Here is a 25,583-nt window from a genome sequence, read left to right as displayed (position 1 = left end):
CAACCATCATCGATTACAGAAACCACAGACCACAAACTATAAGCATGCCGCCGAAAAGGCTAGGACCACACAAGTACCACAAGCTTAACTAAAAAGTCCCCCAAATTCTGCCACCCATCATTAGAAACCCCAAATACTTGTTTGTCGAATCAAACAACAGCTACAAATACGAGGAATAAATGTACAAATCCTTCAATATCAATGGTAGCAGACGTTAGAAAATGTGTTTTATCTATCAGATCACACAAACTTCATGCCTTCTAAAGATCATTTCATTCCCCCAATACTAGTCCAAGACAGAGAAAATAGAATCATTATTCCAATAACCCTTAAGTTAACCAAACAAAAACCAAAAAAGAAGATAAAATCTGAACAGACTGCAATTACCACTATAGTTTTAAGCATTTGATCAAATGCCCAGTAAATTTATGAACTAAAAATAGAAAAACCTCAAACCACTTACAATACCATCCATCGATCACCCAGCTAGCCAAACTCCTTTTTCAACTCCCTGTCGACCTCAGCTCCGCCAAAGCCGACTTAATCTGATCCTGCACCAACTCCAACCGCTTTGAATACACCTCCAACTCCAATATCTGTTGCTTCCTCCATCTCTCATCCGTTGCAATATCACTACCACCGCCACCAATACCACTCAAATTCAATCCCCCGAAACTCAATGGCACCGGACTCATCGCCGCCATTGCAACCCCTCCAAACCCCCTCAAACCACCACCACCACACGCTGCCCCATTCGTCGCGCTCTGAAGCAACTCCTTGAACAACGGGGACAAACAGCTCCTCACCGTCTCCTCTATCAAATTCGGAATCGATGTAGCTGCCGCCGCGACAGGCGGCGCCGCCAGTCGAACAGGCTGCGTGTTAAACTCCAGCCTGTTCTCCTCAATTTTCACCCCTCCTCCTCTCGCTCGCTTCCTCGGCCTCGCCACCTTCTTCTCCAATCCACCGGTATTATTAACGCCGTTGTTGTTGTTGTTGCTCTGATTCGCAAAGGAAATTAGGTTAACGCTTATCGGGCTAGGGTTAGGGTTCGAATCATCCACGTCAAATCCACCGCCGCCGCGAACGGCGTCGTTGCTCCAGATCTTCTTAGAGATGTCGAACGCGGCCTGATCGTGAGGGCTTTTAAAAACAAACTCTTTGCCCGATTCCATCTTGCTCAGCGCGTTGCGGTACTTCTTCTTGAGCCGCCTCAGCTTCTCGACCAACTGGTTCTTATTAAACTCGAGCTGGAGTTTGCTCTTGATCTGGTCGTAGAACGCCGCCGTGTCGTGGTGATGGTGCGACGAATTCGCCCCTCCGATCCCGCGCTGGGTGGAGTAATCCAAGAACCCTTGCAAGAGCTCGATCTCGTCCTCGTCGGTCCAGAGGCGCTGGAACAGCTTGCGCGAGTCGTCCAGCGCGGCGATCGGCTTCTTCTCCTCCGCGGCGACGGCGGCGGGGGTTGTAAAGATGGCGACATCGTCCACGCGCGGGCGCGTGGGGTCGGGGGGGAGGAACCCGGCGGATCCGTGCGGCGCGGTGGGGGTGGAGGGATCAGGTTTGGGGAGGCCCGGGACGGCGATGGTGACCTGGGAGGCGGCGAGGTTGGAGGAGGAGGTGTCGTCGTCGTCATCGTCTTCGTCGTCGTCCAGAACGTCGTCGTCTTCGCTCTCGTCATCGTCGTCGTCGTCCAGGACGTCGTCGTCTTCGGGGTAGACGGTGTGGTCTTCTTCGGAAGCCATCGGGCGGGGGAGGGGAGAGAGAGAGAGAGAGAGGTGGGGAGGAGAGAGAGAGGTGGGGGGGTTTGGTTTGGTTTGGTTTGGTTGGGTGGTTCGTGGTTAGGGGCGACAGGGCTCGGGGTGGTTAAGCCAGGGAGGGTGAGTCAAAAGGGTTCACGAGTTTTTTTTTTGGTCCGATTGTGTGACTGGGTGAATCGGGTCCCCACCGTCGCCGAATCAGATCGCGCCACCGCCACCACCACATCAGTCAGGTGACTGTTCACGTGATCTAAGCATCTCCAGCCTTAATTCTCACGATCAAAAAAAAAACAAAAACAAAAACAAAGCCTTAAATTTCTAAGGGGAAAAAATAAAATAAAAAGTCGCATCTCCGGCCTTAATACTTTTTTCGAGTAAAATATAGAGTTTTTTAAAGGGTAAAATTTTAGAAATAATCCCTCAAACTTGCATGAATTCTCATTTACATCTCGTTAGTAATAAGGTCACGTTTCTACTAAATTTTTTCATCTACAACTTTTTGGCTTTAGTGAAGTAAGTTCATACTAAACTAACACGCTTTGTCAAAAGTTATACACTACACTAAAATATCAAACACATTTTCTTTTACTAATCCCATGCATTTTTTACAACTTTTAGTTTAGTGGAAACAACTTGACTATAAAAAGCTACCAGAAGTTGCCTATAATTAGCTACTAGAAGTTATCCACAATTTCTAGCTTATTGAAAATGCCCCCCCTAATTGTGTCAATCTTAACCCTATAGTTTACATTCTGTCTCGATTTCGTCCCTCTAGCTGACGGCGTCAATAAAACAAACGAAATTAAAGGGTAAAATTATCATTTCTCCTCATAGAGGAACTATACTGAATTTACATATGAACTAGAGAGACTATTTTCTACAGTTTTACTTTTTACTTTTTACTTTTATTTCTGCAAATAAAAATAAATAAAACCATAGATAATATATTTCTCCCTTCATTTATTTTTAGTGAATAATCAAACTATATTTTGAAAAAATTAAAACTTTTTATTATGTTCCGTATAACAAATATATTATGAAATTCGAAAAGCAACCCATTTATTAATTGTCTTAGTATAGTAGTTTTTTTTCAATTGCAACCTAGATGGACTATTTCCAAACTTTTCCCTTTGTTAAAATAGAGAGTAAATTTTGGAGTAAGAAGTTTATTTCTTATGAAGTATTCCGATGACTATACAGCCTATACTCAAATCTAATTAAGTACTCCCTTCGTCCCCATTTAATGGGTTTTTTGAGAGTTCGTGTCATTTTTCAATTGCTTATATATCTCGTAATATATAATGTTTTATGTGATTTTGAAAATATATATTGTCTAATAGAACTAATTGAACTCTATCAAACAAGATTTAGATTGCATATAAAATTTAATATTATGGATTTAAAAATATAACTCATTTTATATCCGGTTTGAATAGAACAAGGAATCGTTAAATGAGGACGGAGGGAATATGAATTTAAGCAAAATCTTTAGTTTGGAAATTTGTAAATTTCATAGAGGAAATGAGTTTCAAATATTCAAGTAAAATTTGAGTCTTTATGGACTTGAGTACAATTAAATGTGATGTAGGTTAGAGTCAATAAGAGCATCTCCAACCCTTACTTATATTTTTATTCAAATTTACGTTAAAGCTTCCTATAGTATGAAGTACACTAATGGGCAAACTAAAATTTAAGCACATATTAAACTAAAAAATTTATTACTGGCATGGTAGTAAATATGAGAAAAAAATATCCTGGCAAAATTAGAATGAGTTTTCCTTGATTTGAGTAACAGTTTAAGTAAAACCAAGGGTGGAGCTAGATGGGAGTAGGCCTGTCAATGGGCCAGATTCGATCCGGATTCGACAGATCCGGATCCGATCAGACTCGAATCCGATAATGATAATCCGGATCCGATCCGAAAACTTTTTTACTTCAAAAATTTTAGCAAAAAAAAAAAAATTATTTTTTCCAAAAAATATACAATTTTTTTATTCAAAAAAAATTTTCCAAAAAAAAAATTTTTTAAAAAATTAAAAAAAAGTAAAAAATAAAAATACAACTTCTTAAACATTTTTTTTTCAAAATAAAAATTACTTTTTTTTTTAAATTTTAAAAAATTTTAAAAATAAAGTTCGGATTCGGATCAATAACGGATTTAATCCGATCCGATCCGTATTTGGATTACCGAATTCGGATTATCAGATCAACGTTATTGGATTCGGATCAGATCCGGTCTATTGACAGGTCTAGATGGAAAGTGGGTGCGGCATGGGCCGCCCCTAGTTTCAAAAGAAATATTATTTTGCCTCTTACTGGTATCCAAACAACTTAATATTTCACACAGTTGGATGAAAGAATAAGATAGGATTCTTATTTTTATTGTAATGTTGGAGCCATGACAAATAATCTAAAATGGCATATTTGCACCTTTGAAACGCTCAGTTATTCTTCCTCTTCAAATGTTTCTCCCAAAACCCTCTCACTAAACCATCCCCCTCCGTCTGCAATTGGTTCCTCTTTAGTTGACATGCATGGACCTGGGGATGCTATAGGGCACCCCTACCCTACAGCGTGTAGAGTGGTTGATCTTATTGTCTATTTTGGCGATAGTTGATAAGCACCTAAGATTGCTTGATCGTAGTGCTTAAGTCCGTTAGTTAAAAGTGTTTTTAGTTATTATTTGTCGTTTTTATTCAATATTGCTCGTAAGGTAGTTTGTTAAGTGTTTCAGGCAAAACGCCCTTAAAAGGCGTATTTTGATTGCAAAGCCAACCCTCAAGTTAGTTCAAGTATCATCGCCCGGCGGCGTTCTTGTGCCAAAGTGACCAAAGAACGAAGACGAGAAGCGTCGGGCAAGCCAATGGTCGTCGGGTGTCAAGTTCTGGAGGCTAGCTTTCCTTTTCTGAAGATAAGCTCTGCGTATCGATATGGATTAAGGGTCGTATCGATACGCGTTGGTTAATTGGGCAGGCAAAGAGTTCCGTATCGATACGGCCATAAACCGTATCGATACGGGCGCGTTACGGGGAAATTGGTCTTCTCAGCTTAGCGATGTGGTATCGATACTTTGCATAATCTGTATCGATGCGGGGAGCTCTCGGCCAGATATTTTGTTTCTTTATGGACTTTCCATTTATGGAATACTTGCCTTTAATAGTATGTTTCTTAGATATTTGATGAGAGAGAAATCCATTGTGTATAAATAGGGGCTTCAACTCTCTCTTTTATGGCTAGCTCATTAATTATCTTTAGTTTTTCCTCCATTAATGTTCTTTTAAGCTTTTCAAGAGTAATTTCCATAGAACTCAAGTAAGTTTGTTCTCGTTTGTTAATTTCTCGTTAATTAAAGTTGTTCGTAGGACTTGGATCCTTTATAATATCAAGTTTGTTTTCGTTTTTATCGGTTAAAAATCATGTCTCGTTTTTATGCTTTCTTTTATGTTTTAGCTATGTGTGAGTAGTCGATAGGCCAAGTCTCGGGGTACACTACAAGAAATTACACCATTTCTGATTAACACTTTAGTTGGCAAAATGTAGGATTTTAGTCAGCAATTAGATTTTCCGACTAAAAAATTTGGTCGGCAATTTAGTCGGGGAATTGCGGTCGGCAAAGGTAATCGCCGACTAAAAGAAATTTAGTCGGCATATGTTGGTTTTCCCCGACTAATTATTTAGTCGGCTAATTTTAATTATTGACGACAAAATATTTAGTCGGCAAAATTATTTAGTTGGCAAATATTTAATAAATTACTGACTAATAATTTAGTCGGAAAATATTTGATAAATTACCGACTAATTATTTAGTCGGGAATATTTGACAAATTACCGAAATATTTGATAAATTACTGACAAATTATTTAGTCGGAAAATATTTTATAAATTACCGACTAATTATTTAGTTGGGAAATATTGATAAATTACCAAAATATTTGATAAATTACCGACTAATTATTTAGTTGGGAAATGTGAAAAAAATTAGCAACTAAATAGTTGGCATCTTTTACCAACTAAGCATTTAGTCGGCAAATATAATATTACAAATTTTAAAACTAATTCTAAAATATGGTTATATTTTTTTTTTTTGGTAATTCACAATAAATTAAATTGGGCAACATTTATTCACCAATCTACTGTAATCAAGTATTGAAATTCAAGAACAATTCATTCATAACTTCTATAAATAAAGGGTGTTCAACAAATACTTAGCAAACGGTATCCGAATTCGCAGAGTACAAAATAACAAAAAATTGTACCACAAAAAGTGTACGTAGCATCAAACATATTATAACCAAGCCCTAGGGTGCAAAATAATAGGAAAGTTCAACAACGAGAAAATTAGATTACAGTAGAATCCACGACAAAAATCCAACTTCATATATAGTCCTTGACAAGATGCCAGATACTCCAATATCTGTGAAAGAATAAAACACAATAATAAGACCCATGATATTGATACAAACTTACATCAAGGGAAAAAAAGAAACCTAACACCATGATATTGATACATGCACATACAACAACATTTCTCGTGTATGGGTATAAGAATGAAGAGAGCCATTGAAGCAAATCTAAGCATCTAGAGTATGAGTATAGATTTCGGATATCACTCTCTATCAATGCCTTTTAATTAGTACCACCATTAAACTACTTGGGCTTCCACATAAACAACATAATCCTACACTTGTTTGGTAGTAAAACATATTCACACACCACGTCTTCGATACCACAAAACCTAAAAACTATAACCACTCAGTATGAATTTTCTGTGTGGGATTTCTAAAAACTTTTTCCTAATTGAACACATGGACACTCAAAACTCAAACGCCTAAGGCATCAACGGGGCATCTTATCACACTAGTAACATACTGAAAAAGTAAACCAAAAAATTCTCTGTCAACCTATGATTATAACTTGAGCAGCTCATCATCCGATTCTAGAACTAAAAACAAGATTCCAGCTTTGATACAATCAGTTCAGCCTATGATTATAACTTGAGCAGCTCATCATTCAATTGTAGAAGGAAAAAAAATACATAATTCCAGTTTTAAACAAGTAAACTTCAATACTTAATTTCCTATCTCGGCACAAAAAACAGTTATTTCAACATCGTTTTCTTTTCACTTCAGAGGAAGGAAGATGACAGCAACCCATTAATTCATAGCAAAGAGGAAATTACGTACCGAATATTTTCCACCATCACCTCGATCACACATTGTCTCGTCCATGCATTTGCCTCATCATCATGGCTTTGAGTTCATCAAATTCACGTTGCCTTTGCTCATCTCTTAGCCTTAGCTCCTCATCTCTTTGCCTTTGCTGCTCTTCCCGTTGTCTTTGCTCCTTGTCACGTTGTTTTTGGAAGTCCTAACAACTTCAATTTATGCACTTACACTCTTAGTTTCTGCATTCAAGAATGTAATTTTAATATATGTATCTCAATCTCAGCACATACCAGCTCTTAGCACCTAATTCGAGCACTTACACTGGGTTTTTTTAATCTTAAAACTACATTTCCAGCACCTAATCACAATTTCAGCAACTCAAAATTCATTTTCCAGCAACAAAGTTCATATTTCTGGAATTTAAAACCAAATTCCTGCTCCTAAATCAGTTCAAACTAACCCCGAAATCATGTTCAACACGTCAAAAAAACATAAGGGAATGTCATTTGCATAATAAAGAGGTTGCCCGACTAGACATGTTTGCAACTAAAGTTAATGATAAATTGATAATAAAGAGGTTATTCGGTATCTTTAAACTATATTCTCAGTGTACTCATCTTTATTTTCAATGACTCTAATTTTGTCCTACAAACATATAATAGAGAATCTCAAACAGTAAAGATACAACCTCTGTTCTAAATGGCGGCCGCCGAGGCCGCTTAGGCGCTTGGAGGTACCCTGTCGCCACGCCAATACCCCTTGGCGTTTGATTTGGCGCCCAGGGAGGTTTGGCGGTGTTTGGCGGTCTTGGCGGTCGCCTAGGCGGCCTTGGCGGCCATGGCAGTCTCGGCGATTTTGCACCCAAGGAGGTTTGGCGGTGTTTGGCGGCCGCCTTGGCGGGCCTTGGCGGCATCATCGACGTCTTTGGAGGCCTTAAATGTATAGTATTAAACTAATGTAGATCAAGTTTTGGAAGGGTATGGAGGAGAAGAGTTAAAGAAAGGAGATGAACTTTTAACTTGGCATTAGGGATCTCCGATCTCGTTTATTTCTACTTATTGTCTTATTCAACTTATTTGTTAGTTGCTACTACTTAATTTCATTTGGGTTTGTACATTAAACTTTGCATTATGGTTATGATCATTCTTACCAATATTATAGTTGATTGCTTTTCACTAGACAATTGATCGAATGAAAAATACTATTTTTCTAATGAGTTCATGTCTTGATAAAGGGGTTTTTAAAACCTGATCGAGCCGCAAATTTACGAGGATGAATAATTCAACAAGTGAAACAAAATCAACGGTCTCGATCGTCAAGATTGTCTCGTGATCGTATGGCTATTGTAATAACAAGTACAACATAAGACTTAGTTGACTACTAAGTAGATGAAAAGTATATAATGTAAAAGTAATTGTCGAGTTATTTTTATAATCTTCGATCTGAATCGTTAGAATTTCACGTCTTATCAATTATAGTATTGTCGCCTAAATTGGAGATCATTCAATATCGGCAACCACATGATTGAAAGACATTTAATGCATTTTGAGACATTTAAGTGTTATACTGAACCAATTGAGCACCAATTGAGGTTTTTTATGGTAATCGAAATCATCTATCTTTGACGTAATATGAATTTGATCATTCGTACCAAGAATGAAGTTAACTGCATATGGGTAGATACTTGATCGAAAAGAAAAATTCTTTCTATTTTAGAATTTGCATGCCGATAAGAGAGTTTGTCACGCCCTCGATTTTCAACATAATTAAGTAATACATTTCAATAAAAGAGAAACCTCGCGTATCATGTACGTTACCCAAAGGAGTTTCCCACCTGCTTAATTTACAAACAAGTCCTTAAGTTTTGATAATTACAACTTTAGTCAAAAGAAAATTCAATAGTAATTATTTACAAAACCATCTTTAATGAATTGAGATCTTCACAAAGATGACGAAATAACCAGTGATGTCAGCTTCCCAAAAGTCTTTTACTGTCAAGCACACAATGCATGCAATCTATTGCCCGGCATCAGAACCTGAAAAGAAAGATTTGGTTGAGCTACACTAGCCCAGTAGAAAATTCTAAGCTCAAGCTATATGTAGTTTGAATGAATCATACACCGAAAATGAATGAGTATGGACAGATACGCCTATAGTACAAGTGACTACCAACAAGCTGCAAATTATAGTCGAAGGGTCCTAGACTTCACATAAAGGTCACTAACCATTTACTTCTTTAACTAGTTATATTATTAAACTCACGTCATTCCACATTTGTCTATCATCAATTCAAAACATCTTATCATTCTTCGTACGGTAGTACAATCTTTTCTCGTGTCCACATTGACCTTCATTAAATCCCTTTATTGCAAAACCTTTCTTTTCCTTTAATCCCGTATTTCCCATCAATAATCACTAGGGTCACCTCGGGTCTAGTTACCTCGAGCATAGGGTCACCCCGAGTGTTTTCCCTTAATAATAATTATCGGTTGGGGTCACCTCGGGTCTAGTTCCCTCGAGCGCAGGGTCACCCCGAGTCTTTTCCTCTAATAATATGAATCAGTTGGGTCACCTCGGGTCTAGTTCCCTCGAGCGTAGGGTCACCCCGAGTCTTTTCCCTTAACAACGACCACTTGGGTCACCTTTCACACTTTTCACAATCGACATCATTTCATAATCAATTTCATCATTCCTTTGACGGTTATACCACTGAATTTTAATTAATCATTACGTGACTCCACAAATGTACATGTGCATGCCTCTTCACTAGTTTACCCATTCGCATCTGACATAACATATCAAACCCGTACGTATAATCCTACCATACTTTGTCCATTAGCTTCTACACTTGAACCTCATAGAGAGAGTGTCAAAAGGATTAAAAGACTTGACGAGTCGTGAGGACACAAGTTATTTTATCATCTCAAACAATTCTTTCTCACATCGATTTTCACTTCAAGCATTCTAAACAATCTACCAATCCACCACGTTGATTACATCTCAAACCGCTCCTAACTGTCATCCATATCAAGACTCTGACTATTTAATTAATACACGCCTTTTCCTTTAAGCATACCACAATCCCACACGTCCTCACCGTACCTCTAAGTACATTTTCCGTACCTTCACAAGCCACATATTAACCCACAACTAGACTCTACGATGCCCGATTATCTAGTTTCTATACTCGAAGTCCGTAAAAGCATGTACTAAAAGAATCTAAGAATTTTACGAGTCGAGAGAGAGAACGGATTGCACTACTACTCGTCGAATCCCTAGACATGTTCACTCTAGTCCATTGAATGCCACTCTAAGTGAGAAACGAGTAATACTCACCAAAGTACTTGGAAGGATGCGTAAACAAACCCATTAGAGTCAATGAAAAGCTTCGACATGCGAGTTGAAAGATATATGGAAGCAGCTGAAAGATACTGCAGCAGCTGAAAGATACTGCAGCAGCTCAAAGAAGCAGCTGAAACTCCTGATTTCCAACCGGTAGCCAAGCAAGTCCTACCGATAGAACTTGAAAATAGAAACGCAACCTACCGGTAAGCGAGCAAGTCCTGCCGGTAGAACTTAAAAATAGAAACGCAACCTACCGGACCGATAGGCGAGCAAGTTCTACCGGTAGAACTTGAAAATAGAAACGCAACCTACCGGTAGGCGAGCAAGTCCTACTTGAAAATAGAAACGCAACCTACCGGTAAGCGAGCAAGTCCTACCGGTAGAACTTGAAAATAGAAACGCAACCTATCGGACCGAGAGGCGAGCAAGTCCTACCGGTAGAACTTGAAAATAGAAACGCAACCTACCGGTAGGCGAGCAAGTCCTACCAATAGAAGTTAGGTACATTGAGCAGCTTTTGAGCTGCTGCTATACGTTTGAGCTGGTTGACGAAATTTCTCAAACGCAACCTACCGGTAGGCGAGCAAGTCCGGTAGAAGTTAGGTACGTTGAGCAGCTTTTGAGCTGCTGCTATACGTTTGAGCTGGTTGACGAAATTTCTCAAACGTTCTATCGGTAGGTGAAAAGTTCCTACCGGTAGGGAGTCGATTTTCAGGTAAAGTAACAATGTTCTTCCGGTAGAAAGGACGGGCCTACCGGTAGGAATCCAGGAAAAACAGACAATTCTGACAGCAACTACGAATTTTCAATCCAAACTTAAACACGACATTACAAGCACGATTCATGCACCAAATCACTCATAAAACATATAAAGAGAGGTAGAATTCCCTACCTCAAGTCGAGAAGCGAAACCCACGCAAGCTAAGCAAGCCCTAGCTCTCCAAACTTCGAAATAAATTGAATACTCCTCTTCCGAGCAAGACCCACGAGATTCAAGATTGGAGTCGCGTATAGAAGTCAAAATGGAGGTGGGTTTGTATGGGTTTTGCACCAATTTGGTGGGCTTTGGTGGAGAGGTCGGGAGAGAGAGATGAGGGCCGGAGAGAGACGAGAGAATTAGAGAGAGAGACAGCGGAGAGAAAAATGAGAAGGGGAAAATGTTCCGTGGGAATAATAGAGGTGGGGGAAATAATCCCATGCCCTCACACCACACACTCACACATGCACCTCTCATCTATTTACCTTTATATCCTTCTACAAATATGTCATTCCATATATCCACACCGTTTATCTCGACAAGCCATACAATTATATAAAAAAAAATATAGGCCTAAAATACGGGTCTCTACAGAGTTTCTTTAACCCGATCGAGCCAAAATTTTACGATAATCTTACGATTAAGAAGAAAAAGAAAAAGAACGGTTTCGATCCATTAGGTTGCGTCATGATCAATGTACACGGAACAAATATTCCCTTTCTTGAAATTTTATTAAAGGGGGAAAAATTGTTATTCGGTAAATATATTTCATTTATTGTTTTTTAAATTGGGAAAAAAAGAATATTTACCAACCAAATGTATTTTTAGTTGGCAAACATTAATATTCCCGACTAAATTATTTAGTCGGAAAATGTAATTTCATTTATTAAGTTTTCAAACAGGAAAATATTAATATTCGCTGACCAAATATATTTTTAGTCGGTAAAAATTAATATTCCCGACTAATTAATTTAGTCGGTTATTTAATTTCATTTATTAAGTTTTCAAAAAGAAAAATATTAATATTCGCCGACCAAATATATTTTTAGTCCGAAAAAATTAATATTCCCGACTAAATAATTTAGTCGGTAAATGTAATTTCATTTATTAAGTTTTTAAACAGGAAAAAATTGATATTCGCCTACTAAATTTATGTTTAGTCGGCAACAATCTAACCATTACCGACTAAATGTTAGTCGGCCATAAAAATCCCACCATCCTGTGTATAATTTCTCGCTTGGCACCTTATTTTTAACGACTAAAATTAATTTTGGTCGGTAAAAATAGTTTTTTGCGACAAAATAATACTTAGTCGGTGATAGTTTTAAATTTTGCCGACTATTATTGTTTTAGTCGGGAATGGTTTTACATATGCCGACTAAATATATTTTAGTCGAAAATTTTAGTTGGGAATGGTGTAATTTCTTGTAGTGGTAATCTTTCCCGAGTACTTAGGTGGTTACTTGGTTCTCAAGTTCTCGAGCTTAAAATCATAATTTTCGGAATAGAGCTTAACTTGCATATTTGGTCTAAACAAGGGGTGTTAACTCCTTGGTAAGATGTTTAGCCAAGCGGTCTTGGCAAAAAGCTTACCGAGGGCTCGTGGCCTCCTATGTGTTCGACAAATATTAAAAACAAGTTGGTTCGTTTCCGTTTAATCACATCTTTCGTTAAACGAAGTCATTAAAGCTAAATTCTCCGGGCTTGAGCACGCGGTCATGACTCTCGCCTGAGTTATAATCGAGAACCGGTAACGGCTTAAGTCAAGGGCTAGACGATCCCTAGACTTGCCTCTTTTAGTTTATTAATCTCTTATCTAATTTGTTGTTTTAGCCTTTCCACTGTTAAAAGCAAAACCAAGTTGGCCGTCTTAAATGCCACAATCCACCATATAAAACCTACAATCCGATTAAGTTATATTCGAATTCCATGTGGTACGATCCCGGTCTTACCGGTTTATTATACTACCGACGATCTAGCTCTACACTTGGGGTTTTTCTCAACCTTATTTGAAGGCGAGGTTTGAAGGCTAAGCAATAGTTGGCTCCGTTTTAATCTAAACAGTGGACGACCAAATCGACCGCAGTACATGCTGTAGAGCGAGGGTGCCTTACAACATTCCCAAATCCTCACATACACATCCATTATGTAAGATCTATTCCCCATGGGAAGATGGAATCAAATAATTTCAAAATTCATAAAAGCACTTGAGCTTTACCACTCTATCAATGGCGACAAGCTAAAATTCTAAAACAGAATTCCTCTTATCTGCAATTTATTTTTAAATCTGTACCCATCTCTCTCATTCATTAGACCCATCAATCCAACTTCTCTCGCCCTCTCTAAATTTATCCCAAACAACTTGGCAAGCTCTGTGTAAAACTTGAATTTTGTGTGAGGAAGAACTCAGGGCCGGCTTTGAGATTTTGGAAGCCTAAGACATTTTCGAAAGTGAGGCCCTTAATAATTACAAATGAAAATTAAATAAAAAGTCGATAAATAAACTTACTTTTTAGAACCTCATACATGTATTCAACGCGGAAAACCCCACAAAAATATGCCACAATATTTCAAAAGCATCATTATCTTTACTTAAACACCATTCTTCTTACGGTTTTAACATCAAAAGTACTAATTATGCCCTCACAATCAATCTCCTCCGCCATTTCATTCTCGATAGATAGAATGGTCAATCCATTTAACATTTCTTGTGACATAGTTGAGCGAAGATAAGACTTGATCAACTTTAACCTTGAAGGGCCCTAGCGATATGCAGCAATCCCGTGACCTTTTATTCCTCCTTCTTGTTTTTTTTTTTTTTTGTTTTGTTTTGTTTTGTTTTTTCCTCTGTTCCTTGTTCTATTTTTATTGGGCCATTGAGCCTTAAGTGTAAAATGTATTCTTGGGTTTAAAAATGGGCCCTATAGATACTAAAAATAAGGCCATGTTCTACTTTCTCAAATAAGTACTTAAAAAATAAGGGGCTTACGAAAATAATTTATATTTTTTTTTCAGGATTTGATAGATCTCATCATCTAAACAAAATCCATATTGCATATTTTTTTTATTTCAGTAAGCCTATTATTTTTAAGCTTAAAAATTATAAATAAAGACTTATTTTTTAAAAAGGTAAATTGGAACACACTCTAAATAGGGGCCCTATTTTTTGGACATTTTTGGGGGCTTAAGGCCCACGCCTCTTGGGCCTTAGCCCAGAGCCGGCCAAGGGAACAAGTGAAAAACATATGGTCCCCACATGACACGAATCCTCCAAAGGGCAAATATGCCATTTCAGATTATTTGTCGTGGCTCTAAGAATATGAGTCGTGGCATTAACGGCTTCCCATATGAAAAGCGGTACATTAGAAAATATGAAAATATATGCAAATAAATGAAAGTGAATTAAAAAGGCACTTTGTTTTGTTTGTAGGGATAAAAGGAGAAGGAAAGAAAAGTGTATTGTGTCGAATGGTTTTCTATGTTATTTGCTTTCCTCTTTCACCATTAAATGAACAATAAAAGATTTTTTGTTTTTTTTTTTTGATTTTTTGATTTCTTCTTCCTTCTTTTCTCTAAGTTCTAAACATAGCACTCCCGCATCACCCGGGCCCGGGTCCAAGATTTTCAAGACTCTAGGCCAATCCTAAAGATGGGGCTTTTACTAGACAGGTTTAACTTTACCCAAAAAAAAAAAAAATCAAAAAACAGTCACAATATGAAAAGAAAAAAAAGGTGATTTTCATATTTTACTTTTAGCCAATGACACTATATTTTTAGGGCTCGTTTGGATGTGATATCAGAATTAGAGGTATTATTTATGAAGGGGGATAAAATAGTATGAGGTATTGGTTAATAAATGATGACCCACATTGATGTGATATTTATGGATGATGAATTAAATAGTAGTTGGTTTGGTTGAGGTATTAAAAATGAGGGGATAAAATAGTAGGGAAAAAAACCGAAATGGTCCCTGTAGTTTAGTATATGCGTCAACTTGGTCCCTGCAGTTTGAATTGGCTCGATTTACACTTTGTAGTTTCCATTTTGTTCCAACTTGGTCTAATTACTAACTGCCGTTAACCTCTGTTAACCCTAAACACAAATGGGTCTCTTTTTTAGTGAATTACCAAACCATTTCTTCTTTAACCTTGCAAACCTAAAAGCCTTTTCCTATAAGCAAAACAGAGTCACCTTTTTTCTAAAAATCGGGTTCTCTAGCCCGTGTTCTTTTTTCTAAAATACTTGAATTATTCTTCCGATATTCAAGAGGTGACTAGGCACACCTAAACTCTATACCCGGTGGAGAAGTTTTTTTCTAAACCCCTTTTGTGGCCAAACTATGGCCGGACCTGATTCTTCTTTACCCTGAGATATGTGGGTTGCTTGATGAAAGTTCGGTCTCTTTTTAAAATAAAACCCACTTCATTTTCTAAAATTCAAACATTTTTCAAAAATATCCGAACCCCTTTTATAGAACACAAAACTCCTCATGTTTCATTTCTTTTCAAGAACCATGTCGCAATCCATAGGAATCAGATTACTTATTCAGGCCCTAATCCCTTTCACTCCTTCCCCCCGAAGGCAAACAAGACACGTTTCGGTCGAAGGTAAAATCCCGGGCGCGACAAATGGAGAATGAGAGCTGTGAAAAAATGGAGAATGGAACAATGAGGTTCTGTATTTTGGTTCAAATGTATATTATGGTAAGAGGAGAATGACAGATTACGGTTTTAACCTTAGAAAAGGGGCCCATTCGTGTCTAAGGTTAACAGAGTCTAACGGCAGTTAGTAATTGAACAAAGTTGAAACAAAATGGAAACTACAGAGTGTAAATCGAGCCAATTCAAACTGCAGAGACCAAGTTGACACAAACACTAAACTATAATGACCATTTCGATTTTTTTCCCAAAATAGTACTTGGTTTGAATGAGAGTTAAAATGAGGAAATAAAGTTATTTTGTAATTGAAATAGAGGAAGATAGGGTATCATTTCTGGGGTATTAACTAATAACACATCAAGCCCTATGATAAAATTATCCCCCCTCAGGGGGTATTGGGGGTATTATAGAAGTGGGGGTAAAAGGAAGACCCATGTGTTTTTGGTTCTCAAACCATGGATTAAGGAGAGCCCCACAGTATTATAAGAGGGATAACCCAATACTCCTTCTCAAGACCTCATCCAAACGAGCCCTTAGTTTTTTCTCTCACATGATTAACACACATAATGGAGTGTCAGTGGCCTAAAACTGGAGTATCAAAATCAATTTCCAAAGAAAAACTATAAAAAGTACCCCTCTTTCTTTATATAATAAGAACACAAAATACAAAGTCTCAAACTTATATTCCATCACGAGATCCCATGACTAGCAAATATCATCACAAGAATGCATGATCATCGCTAGAATATTAGGTGGTGTTCCAACTAAAAAAAAAGAAGGCTTTAGAAAAAAAAGGTAATTTCAAGCCTAAAAATCATGTGTTTACGCAAATAATTTTTCTACCAATATAGATCTTGTTTGATAAATTTTATTGAGATCTTTTATACGGTGCAAAAAAAATCAAAAAATTATTTTTCATTTTCATTATATTTAAATTTAAAAATTAAAGAAAAAAAACTTTTAAAAAAAGAACCCTACTTGAAACGCCCCCTTACTCTTCTTGCATTTTTAGAAACTTACAAGGTAGTGTTTGGAGATACCCAGAATATTCAGAGCAATTTAGAGATCAAAGGACCATCTTTTTCGTTTCCAAACTTCAATCACCGTGCGTATAGTGCTTGTGGATGTACTGGACCTACTGGTCCCATGGGAGCGGAGTTGTGCGAAAGGGTTTCTGATTTGGTTTGATCGGTAAAAAGGCAGTAAGAATGAAGGGTTTTTTTTTTGGTTTTCTTGGGGGACCCACCCAATAAGCCAACAAAGGGGTTTTTTTGGTTTGATTTTTGGCGCTATCCAGCCTAACTATAAAAAAAAAATTTGGGGCGGCTCCAGCATCACCACTACCACCACAGGCCACCTGTCAAGAGTTGAGTTTTGTTCACCTTCCACTTACGAGGGTGAACACCACTCTTATTTCTATTGGTTGAAATTGTGTGGATTTCACCACAAAGTGATGCCATATTTACGAAAAAATGTATTGCAGTAGTGGGACCTACATCATTTCAACCAATAAGAGGAAGGCAATTTTCATTCTTTATTAAAGAAGATGAACAAAATTGCATTCACCGAACGACCTTCATTAATTGTCGTGCGGCATTCTCCAACAACTTTTTTCAACAAACTAGCTATCTTTGGCAAAAATTACTCCGACAATTTTGATATCTGACTTTGGGTATCTTCGAAACCCACAAAATTGATCTCGGCAAACAATGGTTGACATATGTTTTTTAAATTTAACCGGTAATAAATATAGTATCTTTTATCAATAAAAGTTTATTTTTAATCTGGACATTTGATTGACGAAATCAACCTCTAGATGCACACAACATGCTCCTGCACACCATCCCCCAGTTCGTAACATCTTAGAGCTATATTTTATGAAATTTCAATAAAAGATTTTATTGGAAAATATATTTAGACACCACGTCTGATGACATCCTTAGCCACACAACAAAAGATCATAACCAAAAACAACCAATATATTTCTGAACATAAACCTTCCCCACTTTGTTGTGAACAAATTAGTGAAATTTCACTCATGTTGTCATTATTGTGGAAATCTTAATGGAATTGTGAAACACAAATATTAAGAGCATATGGATTTCAAAACTTCTTTCATTAAAGTCTAAATTAATTAACATTCAGGATTTTTTTTTGACGTATTAGTTAATGGAGTTGCATAGATTCTAATCCTTTATCTATTGAATTTCACTATATCGTGATACAACGATTAAATTAATGACATAAAATTTGTTGGAAAAATGGTTTTAGAACTTATATTTGGTTTGTTCAAAACCATTTAATTAGGAGTGAATGAAAATTGAGTACTCCATTGATCGATCTCCATTTACTAAATTGGTTGAAGAAAGTCAAAGAATATTAATTGCATTTTTATGGGCTTTATTAATTATTGTTTTGATGGATTAGTTAATTTCCTACAATTGTGTTTATTCATCGACACTTACTCGGATGAACAATTGTGTCTCTTCCGTTTGTGACTGATCGAAATAGTCACGAACACTAGCTCTTTATATACTATCTGTTTCCATCTTTTATTATACAATACATTATAGAGTTTTTGGATTGATTTTTGCTGATCAAAAAAGTTCTTGGATGGATTTTCCATATTCATGTGAGTCTTGAGTCTTCATATGAGGAAGTACAAAACTCAACTTGGTTTGTCAGACGACTGAGACCCATCGATTGTAGTGCTACTTCGGTGAGATTTCGATCATTATATCCGTGAGGTGGACATCTAAAGAATCCATAAGCTGTAGCGCACACGTACGAATCCATTTTAAGGACAAAGAGTCTAACACTAGCCTTGAATATTTTGAATGCATTTTTTTCAGGTTCTATTAATTTATGATTTCATCGTTTATGATTAGTATCACCATTGCATAAAAATTGGTATACATATTTTGATGAAGACCATCAAATATTGATGAAGATGACACAAGGGATTTAATATGGGCAGAAGGCAACAACAAATACGGAAGAGACTGAACTAGGTACTGATATAGTGATATGCAATGACCTTTTCTCGAGATTAACTAAACAAATATCATACCATGTCAGACCACGCAATTCTTTTACTCAGTGGCCCAATGATATTTGATATCGACGAATATTGGACGGTAATGATGTGGTCGACCGAACTATACGGCTCGGACCTTGTGCCCCCCTCGAGACGGCCTGGGGCTAAGACGAAGTGATCCGTACCATCGGTCAGAGACTCTCCTCCACATCAAGTTTGGAAAGGGACGAGCTCAGGCAAAGGAGCTTCACTCTCGGTCGGATCTCATTCCATCCGCTAGCTCGTTGCCTCGGCAGAGGGACCAACTTCTAGGTTTGGTCAAGGCCAAAGCTCAGACATAGGATCTTGCTCCGTCCCTCTCCTTCAGTGGCACCTCGGGAGGCGCCGACTTTCCAGGATCGGCCACGGTCAGTGCCACATTTCCCCCACATGCAGGGAAGTGTTACGTCAAGAAATAATGATTAGTGCACATGGGAGTGCCAGCTCACCCTGAAAACGATTATCAAGTGTTATTGGTGACGTCACAAACACGTGTAGGGTGAATGTGCATACTTGGAGAGCAAGCAAGGAAGACTCTATAAATACCCCTTGATAGCAGCCCTAAAGAAGTACATGTTTCTCCCCCACTAAAATCCTAATACTTTCCTTTTTGCTCTGCACATTTTCTCATCACCGAAAGGCCATTCCAGAGTTCCTCCGGTTCACTCTCCACTTAAGAGAGTGGACATTACCCTCCTTCCGAATGTTTGAAATAGTGTAAATCCCACCTGTAATGTTCACCGTTTTTTAAGGAGGGTAAACAAAATTGCACTAGTCGATCGTGCTTCCTTGTAAAGGCTAGGTGGAAGCTAAGAATCACTCTCACTCGAACCACAGTTCCAGAGGAATCGAGTCACGTTCATCAAAGCCCCACAAATGACTTGACCTGAATTCGTGATAAAGAAAGCATGCGCACGCACACGCATACGCATGATCGCAATTGCATGCATATAGGTATGATTGCTTGCATTGGCGATGGCAAGCGATCATACATATTATTGGCGTAAAATAGTGTAGAGGCATATTATTGCCTATTCCCTTCGTCCCTAAATAAGTGTTCGGCGCGCAAAACTAGGCTTTATAAAACATAAATATTTTTTATTAAAAAATTTAATTTTTTTTCACAATCTAATAGAACTCATTGCTATCTATTGATTTGTGAAAAAAATTTATTTATTTTAACGAAATAAATGCATCTTTTTGAAGGCCTAGTTTTGTGCGCCGGATACTTATTTAGGGACGGAGGGAATATTTTTTTAGTCAGAGGCACTACGACCACCGCATCGCATATGCGGTGACCGTTCACCGCAAGCCCATTGGGGCCCATTCCGGACCCCACAAAAAATACAAAAAAATATCCATAAATTTTAAAAATAATATTTTATGAGGTCCTGTAAAAAATCTGTTCCAATGTATATCGGTAGGTATATTTTTCTGAATTAGTAGGAACAATTTTTTTCTGTATATTTGTGGGACCCTAATGAGCGTGCAGTGGACGGTCACCGCATTCCATGTGGTGTAACTTTCTGTTTTATAGTCATAATATAAAGTCGTCCCTTTACCTACTAAAATTAATATTTCAAAGAAACATATATAGCTTGAAATGAAAGCAAAATATGAAGGTAGCCCGGGCTTGATCTGATTCCCTAATCGGGATTTTCGGCTAATTTTCCCCTCAATGGGGTGAAATTAATGCATGTCATAATTTTCATTTCACAGCTGCCTATTGGGTTGCTTGTGTCACAAGAAAAAGACCGTTTCTTGTATAAGATAATTTATTTTGACCGTGATCTAGTATTCAAGAATATAATTATATATTTTGATGGTGATCTAGTATTCAAGAATATAATATATGAGGTAGTCTATTCAAATTTTAGATGCTTGTACGATTTGCAAATTTAATTAGGCATGATTTAAGTTAATTTAGCAATTATTTTAGATCCTATTTTTAATTTTGATGGAACAATTATTATTATTGATGGATGTGGGATTAAATTACTACTTAGGCTAAATTCTGCTAAGATTTTTAGGTTTTTTCTTATTTTGTCGTTATTCAAATTTCAGATGCTTGTTCAATTTGCAAATTTAATTAGTATTAGAGAAGATTTAAATTTAGCAATTACTTTAGATCCTATTTTTAATTTTGGATGGAACAATTGTTATTATTGATGGATTTGGGTTTAAAGTACTACTTAGTTGCCGTTCAAAAAAATAAATTACTACTTAGTTCGGGGAATTTTATTCCAAATTGGGTAATGAATCAATTATAACTTATACTCCCCACTTAGAAATTCAACTTTTGATCCATGAAATCGTGAGGATTCAGAATCACGTTTGATCTCTCCTTACAACTTTTGCACATCTAGTAAATGGATGGATACAGGGGCATTGTTGGGTGTATAATACGAGGATGGGAATTTTATGTCATGAAAATATATCAAAATGGAGGAGGGTGATATAACTGAAATGGAGGTCGGTGTTTTTGATGATTTGGAGGAAGGTGCCTCCATCCCGTTGGAGTTCTAAATTTGTCATTTCTCCGTTTGCCTGGGTTTTGGAGTTCTCTGAGGTTTTGAGTGTGTGCTGTTTTTTGAGCAGATGATTTAGCTGTTTTTGGCTCCTTTTGATGCTTTGCGTCAAAGCCGGCCCAAGGGTTTTTAGTGCTCAGGGCCTAATAAAAACAAGTGTGCTCTTAAAGAGTTAATATTTAATAATTTTTATAGCAACAATCACAATATGAAAAAGCCAAACCAATATAATGTTCTACTAATCATTACAATACGAATACAAAATACAAAGTCTCCAAACAGACAAATACATAGTATCTCAAAAACGCATGAGTATCACTAAAATTGTTAAAAAGAGTCATACTCAAACCCAAGTAGTAAAAATATTAAAGTATCCCTAATATTTAAGATTTTTGGGATGCACAAGGCTCAAGTCTCTTGGACCTTGTGCCTTGGCTGGCCCTATTGGCGTTATGGTCTAGAGATCCTTTGCTGTTGTGTTTTTTGCTTGTTCCTAGCTTTAGCGGTTTTTTATGCGTCGGAAGACTGTTTTTTTGGGGGTGTTTGCTCGGTGGTTTTGCTTCTTCTTGGAAGATTTTTCTTTGGTAGTTTGGGTGGTTTGTTTCAGCTGGTTGGAAGATTTTTTTCCTGTAGTGCTGGCTGCTATTTAGTTGCTACTTTGGTTTACTGATCCTATTGGGAGCTTTTCTAATTGTTCAAATGTTGTTTGCTGGGTTTAATCCTTTGGTTCTGTTGTTTTGGTTGGTACCTTGACTTCTTTGGTCGTTGGGTCTCGGGTGACAGTTGTTGTTGTGTCCTTGACCCGTTTAACCATTGCAATCCTTTTCAAAATTTATTAAATTCTTTTTGCTGATAATTTTTTTTTTTGCATATTTAGATCTTCATCATATGGGGATCATTTTGGAACAATTTTTTTTCCCTTTTTTTTTTTTTTTGGGAGGCGGAAGACTTGTTGATGTCATTAGCCCTTGGTTGTTCAACATTCATTATACAAAAATGAATGGTTAGTATAATTTAGAAAATCAACGGTAAGACAAGAATGATGATATAAAATTTATATTTTGAAGCGGTCTTTTTATATGCTTTATTTTTGCGCTAACCACATTCAATCAATCACACAATAGATACCAAACTCTTCTTTACAGGATTTGAACTTGCAACCTCGCAGTACTAAGACCATATTTCCACTAACAATTTTGGACAACGAAGCTATGATATTTTAGCTTGTTGTTCACTCACACTAAAGTTTTGCATTCCGTACAACCTATAAGATAGTGGAAATAACTTCACATTTTTCAGTAACAAGTGATTCTTAAGTTATTGTCCACCGGAAACACCCTCGAATGCTATGGACATTAGGCCAATTATCCCGTTGTTAACTTTGAAATGAAGAGGGTGTACGCATTTTGTGTTTTTACAGCACTTTATGAGTTTGTAAGTGTTTTTCAAGCAAATTACAGAGGATCAAGTTTATGTTTTATGATGATTAATTCTCCTATATTTATACGCATGTTCAATGTTTCACTATTGAGGCTAGGGTCGAAAATTAAACGAGCACACGAGCTAATTAGCTGTTGATTGTTCATGTTTTTTAGTTTAAAAAAACTAATCGAGCTTCCAGAATTTGTCCGATCTTAGGTCCTTCACAGGGCAAAACGATCTTAATCGAGCCGTACGACCGACCCTTCTAGAGTAGCTTAAATTTTTGATAATCTCTCCGTTCCTAAATGAGAGTTCATGTTACTATTTCGGACACTTTAAAAAATTGCTTATATCTTTCGATCTATAATGCCAAAAATATCCAATATGAATCTGTTTATACCTATTTTTTGCATCAAATCTCGGACTAGCGCTGGAGAGCCATTTAATTAGATACTAACTAAATTGGGCTGATGTTCAATATTTTCTCAGGCTAAAAATTAATGAGCTACATTAATTTTGTGATTTGAAACAAGACCCAATTATGTAAAGCCCAAATGAAACGAGATACGCGGAATAATCTTCCAGGAAAGTTATTATTGGGAGCTTTAGAAAAGAATGGTGGCAACTGGGGCATGTGTTTGTTCCAAAAGAGGAGTGGCCCACGATGCAGGAGCAGTTGGGTTTTTTAGTTGAAACTTACGAGTAATTGTGGAAACTTGGCATCCAAAAGAGCAAAGGAGCGAAGTTATTTGGCAAGGACACTAATTGTCAACGTACAGGAAACCCACTCTCCATGATCTCAATTTATTCCGCCACTCTTCCAGGCTGCTTTTTTGCTCTTTTCTGTACAACCTTGGAGCTTATAAATAGAAGAATTGAAGACCGAAAAAAGGATCCAATACCAATCAAAACTCAGTGTTTCAAAACGCTTTTTTACTTTCAGCAAAGTAGATTATTGAATACCTAGTATTCATCGGCCATCGTGCCACCCCTTTTTCCTTTTATTTTTACTCAAACTTGTTATCACGGTGTAATAAAGTTCACGTTTCACGATCTACGCATTTGCTATTCTCTTAGGAAATTTTAAGTCTACAACTGTGTGGCAAACCACAAACTTTCTTGTGATCATTATCCTTTGAATCACACGCAATCGCCTTACAAGTTAAAAGTCACGATTCACGGCAATCATCATCCGAAGTTAGGCACTACAAGTCTTGACACGCCCGCACTCAACCAACCAACGCCTGCAAACGCATCTGTGCCTTGTTCGGCGAACGTGTGTCAAAAACGAGAGTTTTCAGAATATTGTTTAATAGATCTCAAATAGTTTTATTAGACACAATTTTAAAATCATAAAAAAAATATTATAAATTTGAAGATATAAACAAAATAAAAATAACAGAAAAAAGTGAAAGTAGATTCTCATTTAGGAACGGAAGGAATACATCATAAGACGAACGAGTCAAGTAATAACTTGTTCAAACTTGAGTCGAGAAAGTCAATGCACATTATAAAAATGTCCAAAATCTTAATTTTGTTTTCCAATCTCGAACAAAGTTTTAATTAAACAAAAAAACTCACTCAAATTGCTTATTTCCTTCATCAAATTCTAACCCAAGGGGCAGAAGAGAAGTCAACCATTTCTTTTTTTATTGGAAAAGAAGAGAAGCCAGAAGGTTCTGCAACTTGGAACCTTGCTAGTTGTGGCCTAGGATACGGAAATCTCTCCAACCTCCCATCTCTCCTGGACCACATCCAATGTACTTGGACTTTTCTTTGAACTTGTTGTGTTCACGGACATGAATTCCTAAGATCCACAGTACAGTTCTTTTTATTGGTACGCTACGTAATGGTACCGGCCTAATTCCGGTTATTATTTTGGATTTTGAGTTATCAGAATGACATGTTAATAGATATGCTTATACGCTACGTAACGGTACCGGCCTAATTCCGGTTATTATTTTGGATTTTGAGTTATCAGGATGACATGTTAATAGATATGCTTATACGTATACTTAAAAAATTCAAGATATTTGAATATGTATTAGCAAAATTATAATATTAGCAATTATGAAGAAAATATTTTTAGAGATAATGAAATTATGACTTTTTTAGCGTAAAAGTATTAATTATGGAATTACCCCTTAAAACAAACAAACAATGTGACTAGTACCATCTGAAACTCGCTCTGTTTTGATCGGTACCAATCAATATTTTGCGACATAGCTGGTATTGATCGGAATTTGCACTATACGGAATTAGAGGTGTAGGATACCGATTTTGTGCAAATACGATATGTACCGGCCTACACAGAATGGTATGCAAAACCTTGTGTCCTGTATGCTTATGTTTTCCATGGTTGTTCATTTGACAAGGAAAACTATTAATTGTTTCTAAAGTATCGTCACGTGATGCTCCTAAACCCTCTTTACTATACATTAGTATGAGCTCGATCACAAAGCATATGGCTCCCTCACAAATGTGATAGAGAAGGGCCTTAAAACAGCACATGGTGGTGTGCTCTTTGACAGGGCAAACAAAGAAGATTATTCAATTAAAAAAATGAAGCAAACTAAAAAATGCACGTCATTCATTTGCTTAAGAATTAATGATATTAAAAGACTATGTTCGCTTCAGGTTTCCATAACCAACTTCTCTCTTTGCGTATGATTTTCAATAAAAAAAATTATCAATTATTTCACTCATTTTTTAATCTATTTTTGTCCACTTATTATCCTAAATATATATATAAACCTCCCTAAAAGCATTTGTAGTGGAATAACCAAAAGTCAATAATCAAAAGTTATCACATCATATTTTGATTATCCATTTAAGGAGTTGCTAAGGTTAGCAATGTAGAGGTCCACAATGG

At 36.9% G+C, this 25,583-nt stretch overlaps 1 protein-coding gene and 1 long non-coding RNA gene across 2 annotated transcripts; both read right to left on the bottom strand.

Annotated features, from left to right (window-relative positions):
* Nucleotides 1-254: 254 nt before the first annotated feature.
* On the bottom strand, nt 255-2,054 carry LOC131325255 (probable transcription factor At3g04930). Its single transcript, XM_058357408.1, has one exon. The coding sequence runs from the start codon at nt 1,743-1,745 to the stop codon at nt 504-506; it is 1,242 nt and encodes a 413-aa protein (XP_058213391.1). The 5' UTR covers nt 1,746-2,054; the 3' UTR covers nt 255-503.
* Nucleotides 2,055-5,906: 3,852 nt separating this feature from the next.
* On the bottom strand, nt 5,907-7,604 carry LOC131325254 (uncharacterized). The gene is made up of 2 exons (XR_009199621.1): nt 6,944-7,604; nt 5,907-6,174 (listed from the first exon to the last, which is right to left on the bottom strand). It is a non-coding gene; the product is annotated as an uncharacterized LOC131325254 (long non-coding RNA).
* Between the last annotated feature and the right edge of the window lie 17,979 nt (nt 7,605-25,583).

Source organism: Rhododendron vialii, chromosome 5a (genome assembly GCF_030253575.1).
Source record: "Rhododendron vialii isolate Sample 1 chromosome 5a, ASM3025357v1".
NCBI lineage: Eukaryota > Viridiplantae > Streptophyta > Magnoliopsida > Ericales > Ericaceae > Rhododendron > Rhododendron vialii.
Note: the sequence above shows the minus strand (reverse complement) of the source record. Positions and strands in the feature narration are given on the sequence as shown.